General features: G+C 27.2%; 3 protein-coding genes across 4 annotated transcripts in view; 2 read left to right on the top strand and 1 right to left on the bottom strand.

Annotated features, from left to right (window-relative positions):
* The first annotated feature begins 1,647 nt into the window (after window positions 1–1,647).
* LOC113552605 (zinc finger CCHC domain-containing protein 10-like) lies at window positions 1,648–2,820 on the top strand. The gene is made up of 3 exons (XM_026955458.1): window positions 1,648–1,679; window positions 1,787–1,951; window positions 2,499–2,820. The coding sequence occupies exons 1-3, from the start codon at window positions 1,648–1,650 to the stop codon at window positions 2,818–2,820; spliced, it is 519 nt and encodes a 172-aa protein (XP_026811259.1).
* On the bottom strand, window positions 2,661–5,991 carry LOC113553387. Its single transcript, XM_026956699.1, has 3 exons — window positions 5,580–5,991; window positions 2,989–3,226; window positions 2,661–2,803 (listed from the first exon to the last, which is right to left on the bottom strand). Exons 1-2 carry the CDS (start codon window positions 5,756–5,758, stop codon window positions 3,049–3,051), a joined length of 357 nt encoding a protein of 118 aa, XP_026812500.1. The 5' UTR covers window positions 5,759–5,991; the 3' UTR covers window positions 2,661–2,803; window positions 2,989–3,048.
* Window positions 5,992–14,902: 8,911 nt separating this feature from the next.
* LOC113551751 (monocarboxylate transporter 7-like) overlaps window positions 14,903–20,462 on the top strand; it is a 33,209-nt gene continuing 27,649 nt past the window's right edge. The window contains exons 1-2 of one of the 2 annotated variants that reach the window (XM_026954202.1): window positions 14,903–15,059; window positions 17,504–17,639. Coding sequence is in view for 1 of the 2 variants with exons in the window: in XM_026954199.1 (XP_026810000.1) it covers window positions 20,008–20,127 (120 nt within the window). In the remaining variant the exon portion in view is untranslated. Of the gene's footprint in view, window positions 15,060–17,503; window positions 17,640–20,007; window positions 20,128–20,462 lie in introns of those variants that run through there. The other variant, XM_026954199.1, reaches the window with a different exon arrangement.

Genomic DNA, 20,462 nt, shown 5'->3' on the forward strand with positions numbered 1-20,462 from the left:
CCGCCTCCCTCCACATACACAGCATCACGGCGAGGTACCGTAACACCGCAAACGTCCGTGAGCTCTGTGTACCTCGGTTAATATTACTTACCGGAACAATTCATATCTATATAATACGCCGATATCAAACACATAATTGACGGACAAAAATAATAAGTTACAGGTAGCTGGAAACCATAGATAATATTTCAGTATTCTATAATTTTTAAATATTAAATACAATGAATGTCAAAAACTATAAATAAGTATTTTTGATCGCTCTATCCAAGGGCATCTGCAGGGGGGGGGGCAAGTATGGATAATTGTCTCTCCTCGCTTTGGAATTTATTTTATACACTTTTTGGTGTTTTATATCATTGGTCATTAGTAGGGCTCGAAGGTTCATGTACTAAAATCTATCAAAATATGCATGCAATTATGCAAATATGCGTTTAAAATCATTAAAATATGCGGTAAATATGTATTTAATTTTATTGTTTATGACAATTATCAACCCGGACAAGCGGCAAGCATTCAGCAATGACCTTTAATTTTTATCAGGTTTTTATTTTATATTGGTAACGTTTTTATAAGGACATATTTTTCAACAGATAAATTTTGAAATATACGTGTTCGACATTATCATGAAATATTAATAATAAAAATATAATAAAATAATAAAATGCAATAATATGCAATGTTATTTAAAAATATGTAAATCTTTTTAAAAAATCTCAAAATATGCGAAAATATGCACACTAATATTTCATTTTTGAACTCATTAGATTAGTTATGATTCAAATTTTTATCTCATCCTGCACCTTTTTGATGCACTTAGTAAAAACATGCAACTGTATTAACTTCCAGGCTTTAGTCATTAGCTATGATTCATAAGTCATATTTCAATAATAGTATAATAATATTATTATTGTTGTTTTCTGTTCGCATAAAATATAAATACATTTATGCAAAAAAATGATTGTATTTAAAAAAAATAAGGTATATGTGTATTATATCCCCATATATCAATCTTTTTGATTTAAATAATAATAAAAAAAATAATAAAATATAGTATAACATGTAAGTATGTAACTATTTATAGTATGTCTATTATATATTATGTATAATGAAATTATGTTTACCTATCCCCGCTTAAAAAGTGCTCACGGACGCCTTTGGTGGCTTGGTTTTGATGTCTTATATAGGGCGTACGCTACTGATATTATTAGAGAATATCAATAATAATCGGAAAGCCGATTTTATTATGGTGAAATTTAGACTAAAACAAGAGAATGCATTATCTCCCATATTTTTAATTTCACATTAGAAAAGGGTATTTAGTGACATGGGAACATATATGAAGTTATGGAACTAAAAACGTCAAAATTTCAATCATGCGTTGGCATATCCAGATAGGTAGTGCAACACTTTAATGTTATAAACTAAAACCATATTTATGAAGATTTACGTTCTATGTAATGTTAAAAGTTGTCAAAATATATAATTATTTTGACTATAGTGTTAATGAATGCCGACCTATGATGTCTATTATATAAATCATGTACGCCTGTTCGAATAATTACATATTTAATAATAATATAATTTGTTTGTTTACAGTTTGCAGATTCATATCGCGTAGTCGATTAAACAACAGATCCGTGCAAGAAAATGGCGCCACTTCATATTACAAAAAAAAAACCGTAAGCATATACTAGATATAATATATTGTCTACGACTATACTGTTGTGAAATTCATTGTACCCGATATACGTAAATATTAATAAAACTCATTTTTACGTGTATGTAGAAGCTATGTACCTCCACAAGGTATTCGCTGCCAAAAGTGCCTAGAATTCGGTCATTGGACTTACGAATGCAAGGGAAAAAGAAAATTTGCGGACCGCCCGACTCGTACGACGTTACTCAAAAGGAATTTGAACAAAGACAGGCCTGCCAGTCAAATATTATCCAAGTATGCGATGAAAAAAAATTATTTATACATTTAATTATATTATGTATTAGTGACATAATATTTTATTAGTGACACTACAGTTTGTGATTTTGTTCGTATTCAAATATCGTGATGTTTTTTGATTTTTCGATCGAATTTCCAAATTAAACTAGGTATCAATATATAATGTAGTATATACATGTGGTTTAACAGGATTTAGCGTTAGGAAAGAAGAACTGATAACTCGTAAAGGATAGGCTTAACCCAGGATCTTTTATAAGTTTGGTATACTGATATCGTTATGGATAGGTATCTAATATATAATATTCTAGACTTTTGCAGAAATCTTTATACAAATTATAGTTTCAATAAATGATTACGTCGTACATTATCTAGTATATATATATAGTAGTATATATAGTATATAATATACATTTACAGAACATTTTAAGCATTTTTAAATTTTCTTGAAATTTCGGAGAGGGCCGTATCCATCATAATCCTCCTGACTACTACACAACAGCGATATATGTATATATTGTCTAATCCAATAACGATATTTTTATAGGTCCACAAAAGAAGAGAAATCGAAGAAAAAACTAAAAGATGCGAAACGGAAAAAGAAAAGTGCAAAATGGGACTCGGATAGCGATAGTGACGATTCTTCCAGCAGCGGTAGCAGCAGCGATGACAGCGACACTGATAGTGACAGCAGTAATAGTAGCAGTAACAGTAGTAGTAGCAGCAGCAGCAACAGCAGCAGCAGCAGCAGCAGCAGCAGTAGCAGTAGCAGCAGCAGCGGCAACAGTAGCGACAACAGTAGCAGCAGCAATAGAAGCAGGGGTAGTCACAACAGTAAAAAGAGAAGCAAAGCTGAAAATAAAAAATAAAATTTAAATAACTATTGCCCTCACGTGTGATTTGTGTATATGTGTATGGTATGCGCGCGTTATTCGCTTTACATCACCGTTTATTAACGTACGTTTATAGGTGTTTATACTATATTTTATACTTATGATTAAAATAAAATTAATGACATTTTTAAAATATAACTTAACTGTTACAAAAAAATCGTGTTATTGCGATGAGTCCGCAAAAGTGTAGGTAATCAAATCCTTTTATTCAGATTCTGACGTAGTAGTATCACCACTGCTGCAGGACGAACAGGACGTAGTGCTACTCGACGACGAAGAGGAGCAATCGTCATCATCATCTTCGTCCGATTCCACACCACGGCCAATCGTCTTGTCTGCTTCATTCATTGTCGACGATGCTTGCTGATGCTGCAAACTTATCCTGCAGTGATAATGGATTTAAATCCACGATGGTTAAGAAAATAATAAACAATAATTACTTAGTAAATTGTGTGTATTATTGGTATAATGTATAGGCGTTGATTAGCAGTATAAATTAATATAATTATACAAGTTAAGTCGCATACTCGAGAGCTGTGTTTTCGGTATGTTTTCAGCTATGTTATTATAATAACGAAATAGATAAATTCTTATTTCTTACAGTATTAAATAAAAAAAATATAATAAATATGTTATCAACCCCAATCTCTGGTAGAGCTTCAGATACGTCACTGATTAAGCATAGGTATATAATCAAGTTTGTTTTTCAAATTATGTTGCACACATATATTATATAGCTACAATAATAGTATTTTAAGTTTTTTGAGTAACATTCATATTTAAGAGAGTACTTGCAAAAAATGAAAATTTATCTCCATTATTATTAAAATTTCAACCCCTTTGAGGCACGGGAAGGAGTAGACTTATCACGCTCAAACTTTATCATAATTATTTTTTTAATACAAAGAACAAAATTTGGGATACTTTTCATTGAATTTTTCAATTCAAAATTTCAAAATATAAGGGCCACCCTAATATAGTAATATATTATATATATATTTAATACAATATAGAATTTAGTTTGAATATACGCGTAGGTATATGGTATTTTTATAGTATATAATTAATATGTATCATATTACAGGATGTGTGGATTTTAAATTATTCACACAAAGTAGGAAAATGTAAAAACTACTCTTTTAAATATCGACTTAAATTTTAAAAAATGAAAAGGAAATCATTTGAAAGTTTATCTTACCACGGGACAATTATTGTGCGCTGGAAAAATCAAAAAGTAAATTTTTCTTGAATTTATTAAGTAAGTATCAACAGCTAGTATTCCAAGTACATTTTAAAATGTGTTTTAGACCTGTTTAAAGATTCTAAAAATCTAGGTAGATATTGATAAATTTATAATTTAAGCTAGTGATTCCCGCATAATATAATCATATTGTCTTTGACGACCGTTTTTTGTTGTTAACTTTAATACTACAATAAATTTACAATATTTATACACACCATCAATTTTAAAGACACAAATATTATCCATGTTTGTTCGTCGGGTATTTAATGTTATTTTAATTTTAAGGCGAGGTATGAGCATTTTTTAGTTTTAAAATTTAACATAAGTACTCACAACTTGTCATAAAATTAAAAAAAAAAAAAAGAACGACAACACTGAGAACACAGATAATATTCTTATATCTAAATTGTACAAACACGCAGGCTTCATCTTTTATAACGAATCATATTTTGTATGGTATTAGGTAAGCACGTATAACAAATTGTCGGTAATATTGCTGTGTGTACTGTATCTAATATGGAATGCACACAAAGTCGTAGATGTAAAAAGGTTGAAATTGCTGACTCGCAAATTCTTGTAAAATTTTGGCGTCGAACTTGGCTAAGATGAACTTATAATTTCGTGCAAAATCTACCTAAGAAATGCGTTTTATCGAAAGCAATTCGTACGTTAGGTTAAGTCAGGTAGTAGTAAGAGGATGCAACATACAAGAAAAAACATTTAGTTTAGGACCATGCTTATTTTTGATTATTTTTAAGGCACTTGATTATTGTTAAAAATGCATTAAGTATTAAAAATTATTTATTTTGATGAATAATGAAATCTCTCAACTGGTAGTAAATGAGTACTGATAATTAAAATATGATTGTTCCATCATATTTAAGTAACGTAAAAAAAATACTTACTAACAAAAAAAAAATAATTAAAACAATATATAATTTATTAACATTTTTATTGATGTAACCATGAATTTAAAATATCCATTTTTCAAATTTTTCAGTATAGCTTTCGATATGAAAAATAACTATATTTTTTTTTTAAACACTGATTCAATGTCTTAAAACACATTTTTAAAAAAAAAAATGAAAACAAGTGCTATAAATGTAGGTAACTGCATTAATACCGAAAATAGTCGACATTAAATATTCAGAAATATAGTTATCTGAAATTTCTTCGATGATAAAATCGAAAGAAAGTAGAGAAAAAGTGTTTTAATTACAGTAATTAAAATTAAAATTATTATTATTTATTATTGTAAATATTCAATAATATATATTTTTTTTAAATATCGGTAGGCGCATTAGCATCTATACTGGCCCCATCAACGAACGCATATTTATACCTACACGAATTTTTCTCAATGAAGCCCGTGCAGTGTTCTTCCATAAGGATATTAAATTAAATTAAATATAAAATATAATTATTAAACAAAAATAAACGTTTCGTAAAATGATCATACTATAAGTAATATATAGAGGTAGATGGAACAAACTTTTTTTTTTTGAGGATTAGCAGCTGCAGCGCGGTGGTCTTCTTATTGTGCGGACACGTCTCGTCGTCTGTGCACGTGCACGGGTCTGCGTTGGACACGACCGCGACATGTCGGCCGAGGTCGTACGACCGGCAACGGATGCACAGTTGTGGCGCCAAACACGGTTCGTCTTGGTCCATGATGACAGTCACACACGCGATACAATAATATTGTAATATATTATTATGATTATAATAACAGTTCTTTATAGTTTGTTATTTTCACACGAATACAGTACGATATTGTACGACATAATACAATTTATTACTTATATAATAAAGGTAAATATTATTATAATAATGCTGATACTGTCTTATGGTAACATATAGTAACAACGACAACGACGATGAAGCGCCACTGATGACACGCGGTCGTCTATCTTATATAATATATAATAATAAAACGGCCTTTAACTTTTATTGGACGTTCCCGAATCACAACAGTGCGAGACGAGCTATAGTATCTGACGAATTTAGACGCCAAACCCTTTATCCCCACTATGATCCCGACCCAGGATCGATCTTTGGGCAAAAGTTCAAGAAAACGAACTACAATAATAATAATCGCGTAAGTATGCAACGAAAATTATGAAGCATATATTATATACCTTGATAGGAGAGGGGGGATTAAAATTATTTAACACAAATTGTCATGATATTTATTTTTTATTTTATTTAATTTGACAATTATAGATATTATAGATGCATTTTAAATGTATATAAAAATTACATATTATGACACTAGTAAAAACTTTTATGATATTATTTTTATAAATTTAAGTTTGTCAATTTGGTTTTCTTCTAATCGTTTCATAGTATTTCTAATAAATGTATTTTTGTTGATAATATTTATTTTGGGACTTTGGGATTATTTAAGTGAAAGATTCTTAATTTTATATAACTGTAGGTATCCTTTTGGAAATTTATCAGAACATCGATGAAAAAAAAAATATTAGAATGTGCACAGTAGAATAAAGCGCTGGATTTCAAATGAAAAGCTTCACAGCTATTAGTAGTGCGCATAATATAATAGCTGAGTATTCTGCTCAAAATAAAGGAGTGAAATTAGACTTGTTCAAAATATATGTTTCTAATATTTTAAATCATTATTATTTGTTATATGGTTATTGGTTGTCATTATTATTGAATGGGGAACAATAATATAATTATATACTATATAATATAAAGGTATAATAGATATGGAAAATATTCGAGCTGTAAATTCGGATGCAAAACACCGTCAAACCACATCTCGTTTGTACTAAAAAAAAAAAAAAACTTAGGACGCAATTCGAATTAGACTTTTTTTTATAGATATCTTTGTGACGGAGTGGAAGAGATAGGACTATCATCTCATGGTTCGGCTGTTGTACTCACAATCAAAAATTTAACTTTTATTAATAAAAAAACAAAAAATAAATCAAATCTATAAAGAGTGAAAATAGCTAAAATAATTTAAAATAAAATCATTTCTTAGAAAATATGCTTGTATAAAACATTTGGTAATAACTACAAGTGTTTATAGTAATTCATTTTTGAGCTACATCAAAATAAAATAATTGAAAAGGGTAAAAAGGAGTAAACATTAGTTATTCCTAATTATTTTGTATAGTGTTATACAAATACAAGACTACTATTAACCCTTCAAAACCTCTAAATATCAACTAAATCTAATTTTTTACTATAAATCACTCTAAAAATTGGATATTGAAGCATTTTTATTGCTACTAAAAGTGATATCTTATAAGTTATAATAAACAAAAAAATCATTGTACAATTAATATTTCACGAGTAAGATACTAAGGTATAAAGGTATTGTACATATTACCCAGGCAATGTAAACATTGTCCAAGTATCCAATCAATGAATACATTAGCCAATGTGCTTGGATATAAAGTATTTGTTGTTTTACTATATAATTATAATAGTAAACTGACAGTATCAGTACAACACGATCAACTATAAACTAGTATAAGGTCTTTAGGTATAGGTCATAGGTAGAGTTTATTTTATCTGTATATTATGTATCCATATTCATAGCTTTTCTGAGAATCTAATAAATATGTATGTATATTTAAAAAAAGAATCACTATGATAAAAATAGTAGTAAAATAGATATTTTTTTAAAAATTGATGTTATAAAAACTTAAAACTATGGATTTTTTTTTCAAAAATACACAAATTTAATTAGTTAAACTAGGTTACATAAAATATTATACTTACAATCTAGCTTTAGTATACTGTACACTCTCATTTACCGATATTAATAAATTGAAATCATAGGCTTTGCAGGTATTTGAAAAAGCACTAAATTCTTCCCTTACTTGGAAAAAAAATGATGCTCAATAAACAATACAGAATATAAATTGCATAGCTATATAGCATAAATAAATAATGCTAAATGATTATTTTTAATTTGTACACATTACTTAATTTATTTATATTTTTTTATTTAAATTGTATTTATACAATTATTTATGTGACAATAATTATTGAAAATGTATGATAAATGATAATAATTTAATATTATAAATTTATACAGATTTCAGTTATACTTATATATTACATAATTATATAGTGCTATACTACTGTAATTATTATATAGCTTAATGCTTAATTTATTCAATAATTATTTACTAAGTAGCTTTTTTTTATAGATTTGTTTTGTTTTAGTCCCTGGTCAGTGGTTACCTACTGTTAGTCGTGTTGATATATAACTCTATACATCATATTTAATATTTAATATTTATTGTTTAGGTACTCATATAAGTCATATTAGATACTGATATCATGCGCATAATACAGAAGTTGTGCAATGTGTCATGTGTGAAATAAAAAATGCAATTCTTCGGGATTAAAATATATAACTCGTTTTGTTCAACATAACTATATAACTGTACGGATAAAAAAGAAAGTATACACATTATAATATTTATAAGGTATATTCTTGTTTTGATTAATAAATATTTTATTTTACTATTAAATATAATATAACGTAATGATAAAATATACCTATCTACTATATAAAATAATATCATCTAGTCGGGATGACGTTAACTGCACCTGTTGCAGTCATTGGCGAGTCGTGATATTCCGCACGCGCAGACAATATATCACATAATATATAATATATATATATATATATATTAATGTATTATGTTTCCGAATTGATTATTACGACATGTCAAAATAAAAACTTATATCTGATAGTAATCAGTTCTCGCCGAATATATTTAACTATGCGCATATATTATATAACTACACACTTAATCTTAATTAATGTATTGGTAAATTATTATAGTTCCCGCTGTGATTTGTTAATGATAATATTAATAATTATTTCATGTTGTACGCGTGAATGCACGATTGTACTATGTATATACTATTTAAGAATATTCTTTCGCTTGGAATATAACATAATATGTGCCCAAATCATAAATCATAATGGCATTATTATATATTTATCGATTAGGTACTGGTACTGCAGTCGTTCGCCCGTGCATGGTGCATAAACTTGATAACTGCAAATGTAACCTAATTAAATTACTTTTTCTCCAAGATTGTTTTATGTAGTTTTTCAACTTATTGGTAAAATAACATAATATAACCACTCTCCAATTTTGAAATTGGCCATGGCAATTCTGGACACTTCGTTCCCTTTTTAAAAAATGTAGGCACGCTATTGTTAATTATATAATAATTTGTTACTTATTTATAAAAAAGTTTTAACGTTTGAATTACACTCAATAAAAAAAAAAAAAAAATGTTGTTACAGATACATAGCATATTTATATGTGGCTATAGCGGATTTTAAAATTAAAACCAAACGGGAAGTAGAATTATATTTATAAAACTTGTATACCTCAATACCTTAAGATTTTGGGTGATATGAAATATTTAAGCATAAAAATGTCAATATTTTAATCAAATTTATATCAAATCTAAAATTTGTTTTACATATGCCAAAAAATAAAAATATTGAAGTATAATCTTAATTATATTACTCTACATGTAAACTGTATTTAGCTATCTCAGATTAGTCAGATTTAGTACTTACATTTAAAATGGATTTAAATTAGGCCGGTGTAAAACGATAAGTGACTTATTACGTCTAAACCAACTTGAATGTTATGTTTAAAATAAACTGGGAACAAATCCAATTCGTGTGTACCATTGAAAACCAATTATTGAACGTTATATTCTGCAACTGAAGCACCAGAATAAATACATTTAATAATGCCTGATTAATATTTCATCTGAATCATATTTGATGGTTAATATTTTTCTTATTTCACAAATAAATTTGTTCATTGTACTAATATTTACAAGGTTTTAAAAACATATTCTTAAATATAGTGTTATGTTATATGTATTTACTTTTAAATATTGGTACTCAGCAAGCAGTTATGTTTTTTCTTTAGATCCTTAAAATAGTTTACCGTTCAGATCTTCTATTATTTCACAGAATTTCTACTGCTTTCACTGATATTCTGCCAAAAAAAACTCAGTACAACTGCTTACTTTGCTACTTCAGGTGCTTCGAAACTAAAATAAACAGTGTTTCATTTTAATAATCATAATAATATAATATCGAACGTATCGTTTTTCATTAGTCATCCAGTTCATTATCCAACCATACATTGATACATTTATTCATTCATTAGAGTTATGATATTATTAAATAAAATATCAACACATGCAGAATTGTTTACAATCAATTTATAATAAATAATTGTTAAAATAATAAATATTTTTAAGAACAACTATTTTTTTAAATTATTATAATGCTGTCCAATTAAAGTTTGTTTCAAGACCTATATGTTTTTAATTTTAATGTAAATAATGTTTGTATTTCCAATAAAACATTTAAAAAATTATTAATGTTTGGATATAGCATAACATACAGATCGTTTTTAAAATGTTAATGAGATGTTTCGACGAAAGGTATTTATTGTTTATATTATTGTTCCAAAACATAATATTTTATATTATTTTTACGAGTTTTATGCGTCTGGAGGAAACCTCGTATCGTCATAAACTCACCAATATAATCGATAAAATATGTTGTTAATTTATCATTGTAATAGTAGGTACATTACTCAAAAAAATCACTCACTAAGCAATCGTCAACTTCGCTGCAACTTAAAAATAAGACCTAAATGATGGATATTTTAAAAATATATTTTTAGTACAATAAAGTAACCATGTATACCTTATTACCTCACCTCACGATATGCTCATAATATGACATATTATTACTAATACACATGCTCCACTAGCAAGTTTAACGTTACGCTGGTTGCTCATGAAAATAGTTAAGTAGTAAACAGTGGCTGAGTGGCTCAGTTATTGTACTTAATAGTTAATGTTTACAAAAAATTCATTGCGGTCCAATTCCCGGACACCCAAAATAATAATTAATAAAAAAATTTATCTGATCTTTATACATATTATCGATCACACATACTCGACTATACATGCGATGATGCATGTATATTGTATAATAATATATTATTTAATATTTATGCACATTTCACGCAAATGGTATGTTTTAAAAATGAGTGATATATCTATAAGCAAGTTGTCTCAAAAACCTATGTATAGTATAATATAGGTACTTACCAAAAAATTCGCATTTAGCTGCAAAATCCTTGTGTTGTTAATTTTATTTTATTATTACAACAGCGAATCGAGTATTATCAAACTTAATAAGATGCGATTAATATTCGTGTTTTCATAAAAATAGTATCCTTGTTTTTATATTATTATTTGAAAATAATTATTATGAGTATTTTTAAATTATAATATTTTACATATCTGTAACTCACTTCAAAATCAAAATGATAAACGCAAATTTGCAATATTTTACATTAATTGTAAGGAGAGACCATATCACTTTTTCTTAGACAGTAGCCTTGAAATTTCGAAGAAAAAATATTTTCGATTTAAAGATCAATAAGTTTACGAAGAGCTTAAAGTTCATGTATATGACGTGTAGATTTGATTATGAAACAGACACTCCTATATGTATAATCTTCTTTAAGAACTCTGAACTAATAATTATAAATAAATAGGTATAGTATCTACTTACGTTTTTTATAGAACTTCGTTGATTTAAAATTAAAAATTTCCTATATGTTAAGTATTGTATTATTATTGGATTTAAAATATTCATTATATTTTATTGTTTTAAAAATTTTAAACCAAGTAGAAAATCAAACATGCTGTGATTTAAGTTTTCAAAACAACTAATAACTGTACTATGTAAAAATCGAATATACGCATAAATATAAATTATTTACCTAAAAAATAAATAAATATTGTCACATTTAGCGTAGGGTAATTTAATTTGTCTAAAAACAGATACCGAGGCAAAAATAAAATAAATCTACTTTTTTTCGATTGGGCTTCTTTAATATAATATTGTGAGTTATTATGTACCATTGTAGACTATTTTAGACCGTCGTAAATTTATACCATGTTATACACCTTCGTAAATATAAATAAAAAAGGAAATCAGTGCTATTGAAAATAAAAGATTTTGTGTAAACGTTTAGAATTTTACGTATCATTGCAATATTGCATATTAAATAAAATAAATACATATTAAATATTATAATATGTATATATAAATACATCATAATATATACTTATAAAAACGTGAAAAAAAGTTAAATCGATAAACTAACCTAAAAATTATACATGTTGTAGTGGCCAAATATTGAATGTAACATTTATACTAGTATAGCGCGAAAATATATGTTACCTAATATATATATACCTAAACTTTGTTATTGAAAGTACAAATGTATATTAACCTAACCAAGCTAAGTGGGTGTCAAAATTTCATGTATAGAGCTGTCTAATGTAATAAGTATAATTTTGGATTTCGGCGCCATTGGTTTAATATGATAAAAAGGATAATCCATAACGGAAGCTCGCGAATTAAGAAATCGGCACGTACCTATTTGTAATTCTACAACGTACAATACGTATTATAAGATATTTCTTCTGTGTTGATTATAGGACGGATGAATTCCGAAAAAGGGATTTGCTGCCGAAGTGTGTCCTTGGAAACATAAAAATCTAATTTTTTAATTTTTTGTATAACATTGTATTATACGATATTTTTTCTCAGGTATCGGCTGTTTAATCACAAGTACCTACATTGAGAGGAAAGCGATAACGTAATAAGCAAGATGATTCCACGTGATATTATTATATCTGATCATATTTTCCAGCGCTTATTAGGGTAGGTCATTACGATATATTATAGATTTTATTTCTTTTAGGTTTTCCATTTTTAAATTACTATTACAATATTAATACATCACGTAGGGATCCACTCAACAATATAAATTTCACCAGTAACATGCTCTATATTTAAGTATCTATATAGTTGCATATATTTAACTATACTTTTAATTTTAAATAAATAAATATATATATATATATAATTCATAAGCTATATATGTTAAATAATTTAAATATATAACTAAAACAATTAATTTAAAAATCTATATATATATATATATATTAAATGTGAGGGACTTTAGGATATACCTTTACCTATTGTAAGATATAAGTGAAACATAACTTTAAAATTTATTTTATTATGTCACTTAAGATTATTATTTCAACATTTTGTTACCGAAATCAATAAAATTAGGCATAATAAAAGTATATATTTGTTATCAAACTTATAATACATAAACCACAATTAAAGATATATATCTTTAATCATGATACAAACTAACTGTCTTAGTAAATATAACAACGTTTAAATTGAGAACATTGATGATTGGTCGACCTTTATAATGACAGTGAGAGTATACCTATATTGTAATGATGTAATTTATAAAATTTAATAATAATTATATAGAATACAAGTATAGGTTTATCGAAAAAATAATTTTATTATATTTGATATTTAGACGCAGGAAAAAAGGCACCAGAGGGGACATATTATAATTATATAATATAGCTGATGGTATTATACATTTGTACTAATGGCACACCCCTAAACGTCTGTAAACGTCCCTGAAAAATATGTAAATGATTCATATAATGTCATATATAAGATATGTAAGCTATAAGATATCGTGTGGTTAATGACTGTATGTAGGTAGTTGTAATCGAACAGTAATTAGAATTAAAATTATTTTGGACATGTTGTACTATCTACTAGTCAATTATTATTTAAATCTGTATAAATTGCAGAGCCAATATTATCAATTTTAATATATTCTGAGATTTTAATAATAAGTAATAATTTTTTGGTTCTGTGAAATATTAATAAGTGTTTTGAAATTCTTTTATGATTGGGTACTCGGAATTTTATCTTAAAAAATTGTTTCTGAATTAAATAAGATTGTAATCGGTTTATAGCTTCCAAACAACGCGTTTAAAATACTGATAAGTGATAATTAAAATAACAATGCCATACACGGTATACCGTGTACCTATTGTATCATTTGTCTAATATACTATTACGTATAATTTATATAATCATTACAGTAATTTTAATAAATATTTACTTTTTAATTAACAGGTAATTTCTGTTTAATTCAATATTCAAAATGTTTTTACTGAAATTGACATCAACAAATCTTATAAGACCTTTGAAACAAAACTAATATATTATAATTCGTTGAAATATTTATTTTATTACAAACATGTTAAGTGTTGACGTTTTATCATATTATAGTATTGTAGATATATACAAGGTGATTTTTTAATCGAATAACACTCATTAATTCAAAATCTTTTAATGTTTTTGAAAACATTTTTCTTATATAATTTCCAGTCGAAATAAAACAGACCATGGTTAATGTACGTCATACGACACCACGGTCCATGATTAAAACAAACAATCGGCAGTCAGAATATGATAAAATTTATACAACAATTATTTAATTTTTCATCGGAAATCATGATTTGCGTTATCACGGTTTAGTGGTGAGTTGACACCGTGTTTTGTTCTGTATACCGAGGTATTTAATATGTATATCTACCTTGCTGATAACATCATGTCAGTTGCACGTTACCTACAAAGTACAAGTTGTTTTGACGATCAATGATGATGACGTTTCAATGATTTTCGATCAAATCGTTTTTGCGTCACCATTCTTGAGTGCGTATGTTTAGTGTTTTGTGGTATGACAACATGACGTTATCCCGGCGAAACACATAAGTATTGTATATGTATACTTAGGTACTTACCTATAATATAAGAACAGGCCATGACTCCTAAATCCTAATAGAACAAACCTCGTCATGAGTTATGATCCAACGAAACGCGTTATCTGTTTTCCAAAGATTGCGAGCAGACCAATAAAAATACAATGAATTAAGACAAGTAAAACTTATTAAAAACACTTTTCTACAAGTTTAAGTTTTATTAGACAGCAAAGAAATAAACCATAATAATTTAATCTTCCAGGTGAGTTAATTTTAATTTTATTTTTAGTGTGACGTATTTCTAATTTTCAATTTTTTCTTGGTTCAGAGACAGAAAGTAATAACATAGGTTAATATTTATAATATTATGAAAAATCGAAAAACTCGCAATGTTGTATAGTGTATAATAGTTGTTTTGAGTTACCACTTTTAATTTAACTGAACTTGATAAATTAAATGCTTGTAAATACAAGTCATATTTTATTTTGATATATACTTAATACTAAAAAACAATTAACACATACATTTTTTATATAATTACCAATAACTACATTTATTTTGTTCATTATTTCTTATTACATTTTAAATCAATTCCATGAATTCTGATTTGATAGTCGAGCGGTACACTTTAATATATCTATTATATAGTTGTTTATTTGTTCGTACTATTTTTACTAAGTTTATATATTAGCGTATACATAACAGTGGATTTTTCCACCCATGTGATATAAAATAAGACTTATGTATAGGTTTAGCTATTAGGGTTGGTAGATGATAATATCATAAAGAGTACTGAGTAGTTACTGCCCTTTGAGGAAAACATAATATGATATTCATTCGATTAGAATATAAATACATACAAATTTTGTACTTTAATATCGTAAATATACATTTATTACAAATCTAAGAAATTCGGTTAGGCATATATTATGAATGCATAATAAATTAGCAAAAACAAAATATTTGACGTACATCATTCATTTAAAATTTGTATTTTTATTTATATCAAGTTAAAAAAATAAAAAAAACTTTTATAGTTTAATTTATACAAAAATATTCTACTAAATAAAAATTATTTAGATAAGAAGTACTGCAAATGAGCACCATCCTCTCTCCTATCCCACTACTTCGTAACTCTTTTTATGCGAACTATTACTACTAATCGTATTACTTATTAAATAAAAAAAAATGATTATCCACAATATTCTAGAGTTTAATATTTAACTGATGTATATCGTACAATGCCTCCGTCAATAATTTCCACATAAATGGATACAACAATAAATAATAATTGCTTATTGTATTTAAGGCATTTTGCTTAGAAATATAATACAAGCAACGAGCTGATAGGTTAGTAACCTAACCATAAAGGTCTTATGTCTATAGCTTAATATACGGTGCCTAAGATATTTTGCAGACGTAGAACTATTACCTATATATCGGCTATATTAGTGTTACCAATTTGCGGTCCATGGACCTCGGACAGATTTTATCTGAACCGGAAAAATAAATATACTTCTAAATTATTATTTTTGATGGGGAATTAAATTAAGTTTCATTAATTTTAATTTAGTTTATTTTTTATTTTGGTTTTATTTTTTTTTTATTTTTTAGGATAAACATGTATATTAAATATTGATGGTCCCTGAAAATTTCATGTTTTCCTAAAGAAGCACTCCAAAAGAATTAATTTATGATTTCTGACCTATACCATATAATTTACCTATATGGTTTATGTATATAAGTACTTATATTACAATGTATAATATGTTCAGTACCGTATAAATGAATAAAAATGGTATTTAATAAATAATAATAATAGTCGTTTATAATATATTTTAATTTAGAAAACGGAAAAATGTTTATCGATTTAGGTATAATATTATAATAATATAAAATATAATATTATGAGTACGATTAAACGCGTGCAGCGCGTGGCACGTAATCAATATCGAACACACATCGACTGATAGGTGATATGTATTAGAAATGAATTAATATAATAGAGACTTATTTAGGTCACCGTGTTTTCGTACACCTAAGTATAACAACAATATTGTGTTATACATTATTCTAACAATAATTATTGTTAAATCGTATATATTATTATAAGCAAACATGCCTTTAAAACGATGGTATATAGTTACGTTTTTATAATATTATTATTTATAAGACATGTATATTACACTGGTGCTGTGGAGTTTATATTATAATACAGTAGGTATGTCTCAAAAGTGCTGTAAGTTCCGTATTAGTATCTCTAAAAAATTTATTTATTTAAATGTGGTTTTTTATAGTATAATAAGTATGGAAATGCTGATTGATTGGCATAGCTTCAATTTGTTTATGAAATTAAGTTTTTTAAATTTTCAAGGTAGTTATTTTGTTGATGATATATTTTAAAATTTTAAAAAAATATTAAAATTGAATAAATATTGACCAAGTTAGATCCAATAATGTTTTTGAATTTCTAAGAATAATAGTTATGGTATCTAGAAAAACACGAATTGCGTGATTTAGTCGAATTTGATTGGAACGCTGATTTTCTTTATGACAATTTGTAAATATCTAATTATTATGGAAACTTTTAATAATTATAATTAAAAATTTCAATTTTTGATAACCTATATTTTGCATGTCAATTTATAATAATTTAAGAAAAATTATTTGTTATTTATATTTTCAATAATAAAATATCTATTTCAGCCTGACAAAACTTATACATGTGTATATATACTTATACTGTATATATAAATGGTTCACTCGTTGCGTGCACGATTGATGGATCTAGTCATTCATTGCTACGAGGCAGCTGGCGCGTTCGCTTTCATCTTCTTGGCCGGTAATTAATCAATTATATATTAAAATAATATCATGTATTCATACTATAATGTTACACGTCATTTAACGTCATACAAGAGTAGAACAATATACAACTGTTTTATACGCATTACCGCCAAGCGCCTACATATAATATATATATATATAGACACGAATGTAATGCGTGTATAAATTACTAGCTGGCATCGTACTTAACTTTAGTATTATAGGTAGTATTTATACCTGATTATAAGTGTCGGTATATCGTTTATAAAATTGGTATGAACAGAAATGTCAAACGGAAAAGGATCAACATGTTTGTACTAAAAGAAATAGTAAGAATTATCCGCAACACTCGTGGTTTTATGATACAATCGTTAGGCTTTAATAAATAAATATATTTATAGTATATACCTACAGCATAGGCCATAGTTATACATTTTGAGTGTGCCGTTCGAAATTTGAAAGTATACGGTAGATTATTAACCTGTTTTTTAGGTTTAATTAATTTCTTTTTTTTTTAAATTAAATACATATTAAGTATATCCTATAATATGTTAATTTTTTTGAATGTGAATATCAATTTGGTTAAACTAAAAAAATATATAAAACAGTTAATTAAAAATCAACTTCCACATTAATGTGTATGAGGTAAACCTACTTTACTCTCAAGTAATATGTGAACAAACAAAATACTTTTATTTACCTTTAAAATTTTAATTTTTTGACAGGTTGTCCACAGTTTCCGAATAGATTCTTTTTCACTGAAATTAATACCATAATTTAGCATGAATTTAGGTTAAATAATTGAGAATTATACTTTTCAGAAATAATAGAACGAATCAGTTTTTTTTTGAGAAATTAACTTATTTAATTAAGTGATCTTTACGAAATTCATACAAATAATGGAGAAAAATAATAAAAATATTCACTTCTCCCACCGATCAATCATCAGAAAAATATTAAATATCCATGGTCAGACTACAATCTATGGTTTAGTATATGGTATTAAATATAGATATACGGGACTACCTATACAACTGCATCGTCTTGCGCGTAACAATACTTATAGTTTTATAGACAGTGTATCAGTGTTATTGCATAAATAAAAACACCAATATATTATATAAATCAAACGCCGCACGTGTGCCCTTGATAGTAAAACGTATACACACTGCACATATCATCATATTATCACTGTTATATATATATATTATATTTATTTAACACAAAGGTGCAGTGTAAAACATAATATATTAGCGGAGGGTGAAGTTAAACAGAGCAGACTACTGTTGAGATTGATATTATAAATAACGTCGCATAATATACTATAATAACGATGATACGTTAAAATATTATACGTTTATTTATGAAGTATTGTTTGGTAAAAATATAAGATAAAACATTGTTGTTCAGAAGCCAAGGTTGGTATGTAATCTGTATATTGCATGAATAACAAAATATATAATATTTTATATACTCTTAGTATGAGTGTATGTGTATGTGTGAAGTATAAATTAGGTTAACCGTTCAATCTATAGTCAGATAATGAGAATACGGCCCCACAAGAGAATATTTATGGAGACAGACCTGCAGGAGATCGAATAATGCGTGTCCATATAGGTGTGTAGATGCAATAGGTATATATCGTATTATGTATCATACATTTGTAGCCTACACAATGTAAATGTTACAATATATCGCTCGTATTACAATTATTGTACTGTAGAATATTAGAATATTGTGTATATGATAAACGAATGATGATAATATGATATATTTATATATATATATATATATATATGTTGTACACCCGTGTTCAAAGCTGTTATTGTTTTCGTGCACGCGGCCATCGTCCATCGATGTATATAATAAATTATATATCTATATATAATATAGCACATATACAGGTACCTATTATGCTATTATAATGATGTATAATATGCCCACACACACACACACACATATATATATTTAATATATGTAAGTGTGTGTATGAGTGTTTTCCTAGCGTATTATAAATACTATGCGTCACAGCCGAAGTCCACGGCACTCGTTTTGAGTACCACTTACGTCTACCATATACGCGGCGGCAGAGGTATTCCTCCGCGCGATATTTTATTACATAATTTCACGTTAATATAAAATAATATCCGAAATCACAGGTCGCAGTGGTCAACAGCGCGGTGTAGTCGTAGTGTTGATGCGTTATTGCAATACATAAAAACATAATATTCAGTTAGTTTATAGGTCTATATAACATACGTGCTAACACGCCAGTGCGCGTTCTCAGATAATATTACAAAATACAAAAACAGTCTCGGTGACTTTAAATTATAATAAAAATATATAGTACATCGGCTGATCGGCTGCAGGACACGTTCGCATAAATGACCAAGGCGCAGAACCGGCGCGAGTCCTGTTGCAAGGGACACGCCACCAACGAAAACAATAATGGATACGTCGTCGGTCCCGCAAACAGTTGCCGAAAAATATCGGCCGTCGAAATGGTACGTACCTATCTAAACGCTTATAGGGAATTACAAAATTTTGACATAATAATTATATTGTATTTTATTGCGTGTTGCATACTGCATGCAGCGGCGATAGATATCCATAATATAATTAACGTAGGTATATTACCTACTTCGATCGATATGATAATTACCATAAACTCTTATAGTGCCTATTAATGTTATGTATTATGGTAAACGTTTGCTGGTATTTACGAAGTGTGATTATAATAGTTATATAGTTCGTCGCACACGTAATACATTATTATAACGTACAAATATTACGATTTATTGACACCATAATGATTCCCCGAGCTACTCATCTCCGTTTT

Source organism: Rhopalosiphum maidis, chromosome 2, assembly GCF_003676215.2.
Source record: "Rhopalosiphum maidis isolate BTI-1 chromosome 2, ASM367621v3, whole genome shotgun sequence".
In the NCBI taxonomy this organism is placed as follows: Eukaryota; Metazoa; Arthropoda; class Insecta; order Hemiptera; family Aphididae; genus Rhopalosiphum; species Rhopalosiphum maidis.